This window comes from Anopheles cruzii, chromosome 2 (assembly GCF_943734635.1).
Source record: "Anopheles cruzii chromosome 2, idAnoCruzAS_RS32_06, whole genome shotgun sequence".
Classification (NCBI taxonomy): Eukaryota; Metazoa; Arthropoda; class Insecta; order Diptera; family Culicidae; genus Anopheles; species Anopheles cruzii.
The window spans coordinates 38,774,258-38,783,879 of NC_069144.1; the positions used below are offsets into that span (position 1 = coordinate 38,774,258).

At 46.1% G+C, this 9,622-nt stretch overlaps 1 protein-coding gene across 1 annotated transcript in view; it reads left to right on the forward strand.

The window, feature by feature from the left end:
* The first annotated feature begins 6,853 nt into the window (after window positions 1–6,853).
* LOC128279039 (uncharacterized) overlaps window positions 6,854–9,622 on the forward strand; it is a 104,650-nt gene continuing 101,881 nt past the window's right edge. The window contains exon 1 of the mRNA XM_053017759.1: window positions 6,854–8,015. Coding sequence (XP_052873719.1) covers window positions 6,854–8,015 — 1,162 coding nt within the window. The remainder of the gene's footprint in view (window positions 8,016–9,622) is intronic.

Below are 9,622 nucleotides of genomic sequence, written 5' to 3' on the forward strand. Positions count from 1 at the left end.
ATGTTAGTTAGTTAGCCCTTTTCGCACGGATGAAAGATGAAAGTATGTGGAGCAGAAACCGAACCGTTTAAAGAAGCGGAACAGTAGCCGTAACCAGTTTGATGAACCAGTTTGTTGTATGTTTTACAGTATTTGCCGAAGTTTTCTGTTTAATTGCATCTTGTTTGATAAATTTATCGTTGTGTTTTGTAATAATGTTACTGTTTCTAGAAACGCAGTTCACTTTTTGGGGAGTTCTCATTCAAAGTGCGGGTTGTCATTCTAGTGTATATTTTACATAATTTAGTACAACTTAGGAGAGTTTCTTTTATTTATTTTATTTTAATTTGTTTTTGAATTATTTTGATGCTCTTGAAGTGCTCTCTTGTTCTTTTGTTACTATGAATATGGTTTGGATATTCATCTAACTTATTTATTATTGATGCTTATTAATGCTTATTACAAAAAAAGGAAACCAAGTATGGTTTATGTAGAAACGGTTCAGTGGGGAAGAGGTGTCACGCATTTACTGCTATTGCTGCAATAGTTCATATATTTAAATTGAATTTATCTCTTTCTTTCTTGCTTAATCTATTGCTATTGTAATACCGCACCTTCTCGTTTGTTTGTTTGTTTATTTTGCATCCGAGTTATTTAATTTTATTTATTTTTATACGTTTGTTTTTTTGGTTTACTTTGTTTTTATTTCATGATTATAGTGAGCCCGACAATGCTTCTTTCCGATGGTTTATTTATGCCAGAATTCTCCGTTCGAATGCACGAACTTGTTGCTACGAACGGGAACGACTTTGTCGACCCGCACTCACACTCGGATCTTAAAGCCATCGGACCCCGAAAAGGGGGGTGCGGGAAGGACACCACCAACACCAGCGTCCTTAACCGTCCTTCTGCATTGCAATATTGCAGCATCCGGTGGCATTTGGGAGTGAGTAAAACAAATTAAACCAAACCCGGGAACGGGATAAAAAGCGACACATAAGGGAACAATCCGCGAAAGGATTAGCGGAGCTGAATAATTGTTTGTTTGCGCCGGAACCCCGGAACCGACCCGAACCGCGATCCGCGGGTTGGGCAAAGCGGAAGTGGGTTGTGGGCGCGACGAAGGTGTTGAGTTTCTGATGTGCTCTCTTCGCCTGCCTTGCCTCAACAGGGCCGTGTCGGTGGGACTAATAACAGCAATGGCTTCCGCTCCGAAGATCGCGATGTGTGTAAGAAAAATGGAGCAACAAAAAAAAAGGAAACCGAACACGGACGCCTGACAACAGGGTCGTTATGTTGCCACCCCCTTGGCCGGGTATTGGTTTGTCGAAACCGCACACACGGAAGTGACCTCTGGCGCTGTCCCAGGATATGGTTCTGGTTCTCGGCTAAGCCAAACATAAGCACAGCGCATATGGCGGGTGGCGGGAGGCGGGTGGCGACGACGGTCCCTTCGTTCCGGCGGTCCCTGAGAAGCGAGAAACACGAAACGTGGCCGCTTCAAAGTTCGCGATGTTCTTTATTAAATATTTTTATGGCACTTTTTGGTCGAGCCATTTTGTGTGCGCGGGGCAAGTCCGGAACTTGCGAATGGTGGAGACGGAAGGGAATTCCGGTGGCGGGGATGGGCGTATGTGCCGTGGGCACACTTTAAGCACACTTGCATGCCACACTTTGGTGGACGGCGTACGTGCCGGGTTCGGGGGTGGTTGGCGAAGATAAATGTTTCTTCCAACTTAACGGTGACCTTAGGGCCTGGCAAGGGTCTGGTCCGAAGACAGTTTTGTAATTCCCTGTTTTGCTATTTTTTTGTGTGTGTAAAAGTTTATGTCTCGTCGGAGACGCGTTTGCTGGGAAATTGCTGAAGCACCCGGATGTTTAAGCGTAATGGAGTACGCACCTTTTTGCAGGTGGTAGAAACTTTGCTCTTTGGACAAGGACGTTGACCATTTTTTATTGGTACATTTATTTCTCTTATAAGCCAACACTACGCAGGGTTTGTAGAATATTAAATGACACTTGCAGTTGTCATGACAATGACAACAATTGTTGCTGTTTATTATTATCATTTTAGAGATTGCCATATCTTTTACAAAAAAGGATGCTCATTGTCGAAACATTGTTATATAAAACAAAAGTTTAATAATAAATACCGCCTGGTCCGTTCTCTTGATTAAAAAAATAACAAACAAAAGCTTACTCGGAACTAAGAGACAAAGTAAAATTAAGAGAGAAACTGAACAATAAAGCTGCAAACTCCAGAAGAAAACAACAGAATAAAGCCTCTAAAATAGAACAAAAGAGTAACAAACAGTATTGAAACAATCAAACAAATAGTAACAGTAACAAACAGTTACAAACAGTTTTATTAATTATTAAATTAACAAATACATAAGCGAAAAACTTAAATTGATTCTTTGCCGATCCTTTGCTTGTTTTGAATGATACTTTAACTTTCTCTGAACAGAAATTGTTTTTATTGTATTAAGATAATCACAAGTTGCGGTGTTTTGTGCCTAGGCCTATGGTGCATCCTTTCGCATTTACACGTACACACAACTCTACAGCGTCGGGAGAAGAATTTAATTTTTCGCACCATAATTTTCCCAGTGGCATGGCGTATTTTTCCAGAACCACCACGTATGAGGCGCGACGAGCGAGTGTTTTATTTCCACGTATCGCGCGCCACGTTACAGAATGCAACAAACAAACCCCGAGCGCATTTTAACCCATTGTGTGACCATTCTTACTATTCATTCTGCCGGTTCTGACGGGATGGAAGCATAACTTCCAGTCGAGTGCAGTGTCTCGCGCTCATCCATCTCGAACGGTGACCATCTAACACGCACCACTACTTTGTCGTGATCAAAACAGCTTTCCGTCCGCGTGGAAAATGCGTTAGAAAAACGTAACAATGAAGCTGGCGGTGCAAATGGAAAACAAAAACCCAGCACCTAGAGCGCTCACAAAGCGCTTTTGCTGTGGCTGCGTTTGCGGATTTCGGTTGCAAAATCTCAACACGCCGTTTCCGTTTCGTACTTCTTAGAGAGCCGGTTTTTTTTTGGTGGCCTGGAGCTATAATTTAACAAAGTTTTGCGTCCGACGTTCTCCTTCGAACCGTATTTGGCAAATCCAACCCGAAAAAGTGCGCTATGCGAAAGCACGTACCGCGTTGCATCGTCCTTTTTGCGTTTTTTTTTTGTTTCACTCGGAGACTTTTCTGAGACCCGAAACCGGAAGAGCTCTGGTCCAGTTGGGGTGCTTTGGAAAGCAAACTAAAATGGAAAGAGGCAAAAAGAAACTGCAAAAAAAAGGGCAAGAGAATTAACAAAAAGGACTCGCCAATGACAGCCAATACCGGGGCTGAAGTATCGAGGGGCTGGTGACAGTTTCTCAGTTTTTATTTAATCTCCCCCCGGGTCCGGCCTCCCGGGCAGGCGCTAAATTAGAACTCGCGAACCCTCGCGGTGGCCGGATTCGGGTTTCGGTTCCGCTGGCATCTCGGACGCGGCTGCTCGGCTCGATTCAATTATCATATTCGTGATGATTGCCCAGCATTGCTAACTAAACCTCCCCAGGACTGTTTCGTTTGTGGTGGAACTGTTTCTCTTGTCGTGACGTTCTGTGGTTTTGTGGCCCGTTTTTCTCGCATATTTATTCATCCGCCCGGGCCAAGTTGGGGCCAAGGTACCCTCTCCAGGACCCCGGACTAGCCGACTCATTTGCGTTGCGAATGTATTCCGCTCGCGACTCGGCCCGGGCCGCCCGCGATGGCTTATCGTTTCTGGGGACAAAGCACAAAGTTTTAATTATAACCCTGCCGATCGGGTCCTGAGACGGCCCCGGACGCAGGACGCACGTCCTCTAAATGCTTGTCCGCCGGCCGATGCTCGCCAGGCTCGATCTGTTTGAGTTTGTCCACTAAAGCAAACTATGCACGTCCGGCAGCGGCGTAGGCCCGGGCCGTGGATGAGTACGGCCTACGGCCAGAGCAGGCCGTACGTGACCTGAAAGGGAATGTCTTATTTTTAATAAGTGACTTCTCCGTCTAACATAGGCCGGCAGGACTCTGTCGTCCAGGTTCCGGGCTAGTCTGCTTTCTCCTGCCCATACTACTTCGAGAGTCACGAAGGACACCGTTAAGATGCGATCGGTGGCGGTGGCGTAAATTTCGCAACGGTGATTGAAGCGGTGAAGTGCCCGGCTTCGAATCCTGCGAAACTAATGTGATCCCGACGCCGGCGCTGAATTTAGTGCCGGCTAGAGTCGGCTTACGACAGGATTTGACATAAATCTTGAAGCGTTCCTTTCGTGGTGGACAAGAAAGATCGGGCTGCGATACCGATGGAGGACGGACGACAATGGAGACACCGTAATGAGCTGCACTCATTTGCATACCGTAATCAAGTGTAACGAAGTGACTGATTGCTAGAAAAGTAATGAAAAAAAAATAAATCAAACAACGAACAAAGTTAACTGAATCATGTTTCATTCACTTGGCTTAAATTTGGATGCCACGGTTTTTGTGTTTATTTTTTCTACGAGGAATGTTGCTTACAAATCGGACTTGTGTTTAGTTTGGTTTAAGTCAACCCGTTTCGTTAGTGTTTGCTTGATGTCCTTCATTTTACTAGTTTCGTCAAGCAGTGCCCTTGTGCCATAGCGTTTACATTTTACGAGGACGATCGTAAAAGTTTCCGAACTCAGCTTGAAGATGGCAGGACTAGTAAATGAAAGCTACTCAGTTTGGTTGTCTGCTACTACTCACTCAGTCTGTCTGAGTTAATCACCTAAATTTCAGCCTTCTAACCCACAGTTATTGCATAACTATCGCTTGAGTGAGTTGATTTGTTGTGTTTTTGTGAAAATGGGAAAACATTGAGTCCCGATACTTGATTTTTGTACTTAAATATTTCTTTTTCAAGGATGACCTTATAAATATGGCCCGGTCAGTTCTTCTAAGAATAAATAAAAGGGCAATACGTTTATGCAAATCAAATATTAGTTGGGTTTTGTGTATGGAGACTCTGTACTATCATTTGCCACTGTGGAGGCAGCGGGTAATTTTGGGCAGCTAAATTTAAACGGGGCCGTAAGAGCTTGGGTAACGATGAATGTTCGGAACATCCAAAAACTGCAACAGCAACCGGAAAAATCGCCAAAGTTAACCAAATAGTACTAGACCAATTAATTTAAATGGTCGAAATAGCAAAGGTTATGGAAAAGGAAACAAAAAATAAAAATCAATATTTAGACATGTTAAAGCTGTCCGCGCATTAGCTGCCGAATTTGCTCACAATTTGCTCAGCGACCGCCCTGGGGAAAACTTTTTTAACCTTAAACCGTCCTGGCGACTCTCCGCCTTATTCACCAGACACCAGAGGCTCGGATGACAGAGAATTTCGTCAAATGAAGAAGCAAAACCCTTCGTGAACAATTTCTTTATAGAGTAGAAGAGGACGTACTACTTTTCCGAGTATTATTTTTACGTGTTACAGACAAAGAGACTATGCTAACAAGTGGGGGAAAAAAGTCAGTAAAAAGGTTTTGTATCTTTGCAATTTCGGAAACTATTGAAGCAACCCTCGTATTTTTCAATTATTTTAATTACTTTTACCTCACTTACAATTGTTAAACTTTAAGAACGAACATGTTTTTTCCTAAAATGGCTGTTCGATTCAGTGCAACACCAGCTTACGACGGCGAAACAGACTCTATTTCACATCGAGTTGCGAGTCCTTCGTGTAGTTTTCCTAATCAGACCACCCTCGTTGGCCGAACAGGTTGGTGATGTTTGTTGCGCTTTTCAACTTCAACTCCCCCCGAAAACCAACTCCTCCCCGGGCTGCTGGCAACCGCGCATTAGTGGACGCCGTCGGAACGCCAAACCGATTATCGTTCGACGGATCGCTCCCGCTTGCTTGGCTATTTATTAGTTGTTTGTATCGTAATTTTACTTCCGCCGGAGCTGCCCGTGGCAGGATGGAAGGTGTTAAGGCGGACGTGCACGGAATGCACAGGTGCCCGTGACACCAACCTTGTGTGGACCGGTGTGGCGTTGCGTTTTTGGTGGAAAATTTAGTTAGTTTTAGCCAACCGTTGCGAGTCGGGAGACAGTTGCTGCTTACCGAGTGGCCGCTTCGATATTGATGGCCATCGATAGCCACTCGGAACCGGGCGGGTGCCCACCGCACTACATCAAGTTGTCCCGCCGGTAAGAAATGGCCATTAAATTGATCCAAACCGTCCGATGAAGCTGCCCGGTGGATGCTTCCGGCAGAGTTTTTGGCGACGTTTTATGGCCGCGGTCGTGGTAAATGGTCGAAATTAGTTAAATGTTCCGTTGGATGAAATTAATTACCGAGCGTGTGATGATATTTTGTTCCGTCCGGTCGAGATCGGCACCGTGGAGCAGTCCTTGCCTTGCTTGCCGGCCAGCGTTGGCCAGTGCTTTTATTCGCCTTTTTCCCACGCTGGTGCAACTAATTTTCCAGACCGACCGGTGGGAACCTGAGCAAAAGTTTCCCGAGCTGAAACAGGGATTCGGAGGAGACCCTGTCGGTCGGCCTTTGGTTGTGTTTGCTCTGGCAGGATGTGGAATGTCGAGGACTTCATTCAGGGGCGGCTTCTTTACACCTTAACTAGGGATAGTGTTTAATTGAGTAAGTATGGTAACCCAAACTGCTCAAACTGGACATGCACTCTGGAACTTTGTTTGGGTCCTTTTTTGTCGCCTTCATTCATGAAATATGCTTACAATTTATAATAAACTTAATGTCAGCTTTAATAGTTTAATTGATGCCCTATTTAAAGGAACTGCAAATTACCAACAATTGTAATAATCAATACGGACTGTATGATACATAATAAACTAATGAGGAATACGTTGATGCTGATCATTGCAGGTCCAACGGCCGAAGAGGGCAATGCAGTGGTGGCGACGAACGGTGGCACCGAGCAGCTGCAGGTGGTCAGCGGAGGCGTTAAGTCGTCGGCGACGGCGGTCGTGGCCAGTTCGGCGGCCGGCATCGTAACCACGGCGCCGACGATGGTCACGGCCGGTGGGGCGCTGATCAGTGGCCTGGAGAAGTCCGGCGTCACCATCTCGGCCGAAGCGTCCCGTGCCCTCCACTCGCACGCCCTCCAGCTGCAGCAGTCGCACGTCACCGGCCCGGCCGGAGGCACGGTCACGGTGGCCTCCCATCCGCACGCGCCCCAGCAGCACAGCAACATCATCCTGGTGCGCGGCTCTCGGTCCGAAAACGGCCAGATCATCCTGCAGAACACGCACGAGCTGCTGAGTCTGCTGGGCGACGAAGACAAACCGATCTTCCTGCAACACCAACGGCTAACGACGGGCGGCGGTCACTCGCATCATGGGACCACGCTGGGCAAAGCGGTCACGGCCAAGACCCTTTCGGACGCAACGGGCGGCGCCGGCAGCACGATCCTGTTTCAACCGGCCATCAAATCAGGGTCGACCATCGACGGGACGAGCACGATACTGCTGCAGGACGCACTGAAGAAAGCGACCGGCGGTGCGACGCTGGACGTGAGTGGAGCGGCCCAGGCCACGGGCAGTGCCACGGGGCCGATTTTCCTTCAGCAGCGGTTGAGCAAAAATGGCACCGAAGGACCGATCCTGCTGCGGACGCTCAAGCGGCTCGACAAGTCCCAGTCCATTCTCGTGATTCGCAACGCCACGACGACGGGCGGAACGGTGGGCGCGGCGACGGCCACGGCGGTGACGGCGGCCACCGCAGGACTTTCCGTATCCACGCCCGGTGGAGCCACGCTCGCCAAAGTGAAGCCCATTTCCACTCCGACGACCACGGTTGTGACGGTGACGGCGGCACCGGTTGGAACGGGCAGTGGCGGCGCGATGGAACCGGCCGGTGTGAAGGCACGCATTGGGCCGGCCGAGGTGGACACTAAGGAGAAAAAGGACACCCCGGCGACGGCGACGAGCGCCACGACAACGACGACGACGACGGTCAAAGTGGTGCACAAATCGAACAGCACGCCGTTAGGAACAGGTACGTGCCAATTGCTTTGTAAATGGCTTTTTGACGTTTATGCCACCGCAGCAGCGGTGGCCTGAGTGGCAACGTTGACTCGATCGGGTGGGGAATGGGTTCGATTCCAACACACACACAATAGACGAAGATGTTGCCTTCCGGGAACCATTCTGTGAAGTGTGGATGTCACTTTTTTCAAGTTCAACCACTATTTGGGGACTAACAAGCTAATATTTATAGCCAGGGAGTTCCAGGAAAAAATAGAGATCTGAAATCATGTTCTTGTGTCATCGTTATATGTGAAAGTAATACTTTAATATACACAGTCTGAATCAAAGTAAACAGGACTTTTTCCAACATTTTCTCGCCAACCGCCAACCGAATAGGCCAAAAATCCCATTTTATCGATAATTCATTCCCCGTATTCACCTGATCTGGCACCCTGTGACTTTTATCTATTCGGAAAACTTCATTTGCCGATGAAAGGAAAACGTTATGCTGACATTTTGGCCATTCAGAAGGCTTGTACCGACATACTCTGAGCCATGCCGACCAACAACCTAAAATCGTGTTTCAAAAATGTTGTTAAGTCGTGATAATCAGCGTACCGAATGAGAAGGAGACCATTTTGAAATAGAATAAAACAGCTTTGCAGAAAAAGCCATTTGTTGTTCTTATTTTGAAAAAGTCCTGTTTATTTTGAGACAGACTGTGTAGTTACTGAATGCGAAGCTAACATTAATTTCTAACCGACATGCAACTGTCATCTTTTTCAAATTAAGTTTCGATTTTATATAATACTTTTTGTAACAAAATACGTTTGATGCACGCACTTTGGTGGATGATACGTCTAGGCTACATTATTACGAACGAATTGATAGCTTCCAATTGGTGTGAATGTCTTCATTTTTCGCAAAATCGTTTTAACATTATCGCTCCGTAGCACTCCATAGAGAGACACCATACGGTCTTACCGATATCTTATCGTGCAGCAGACCTAACCATTTCCAATAACCACTTGATCAGGTCGCTTGTGTTTGCCTACCCTAAGTCACACTTGGTCTCTTTCGATAACAGTGCACAAACTGTTCGATTCAAGGTCTCGGCTCAATAACGACCGCGTTATTCATTTTGATGTTAAGTTGCACATTGTTTTTACTATCATTTCATGTTTTGTTCAAAAAGTGATATTCATCGAAGGTCAGTAAGAGGATTTGGTTTCTGAATCTTCTGCATTATTGTGACTCACTAGTTACTTTCTTTTTGTTGGTGGCCAACTTAAAATGGCTAAACAAGGTTCATACTAGTTCTATTTCACAGTTTTTTTTATTCTGAGTTATATATTAAGATGCTTACATTGTCTCTCCACATTTTTTAACGTTTTTTGGCAAAAACAGCTCCATTAGAAGTGGAATACTGTTTTGTGCTGGACGAAATTTACCAAGGCTTGTAAACAAATCTTTGTTGTCGCTGATGGTCCAGTCCAGTCCAACCGGACAGTCCGATTTCAAATAGTTGGACCTATAAAATGTTCGCCGTACAGCAAAAAATTGATTTAAAGCCATAAAAAATGGCGAATAATATTTCGAGACTCTGCTTGTTCAACGAAGCAAAAGGTTCATGTC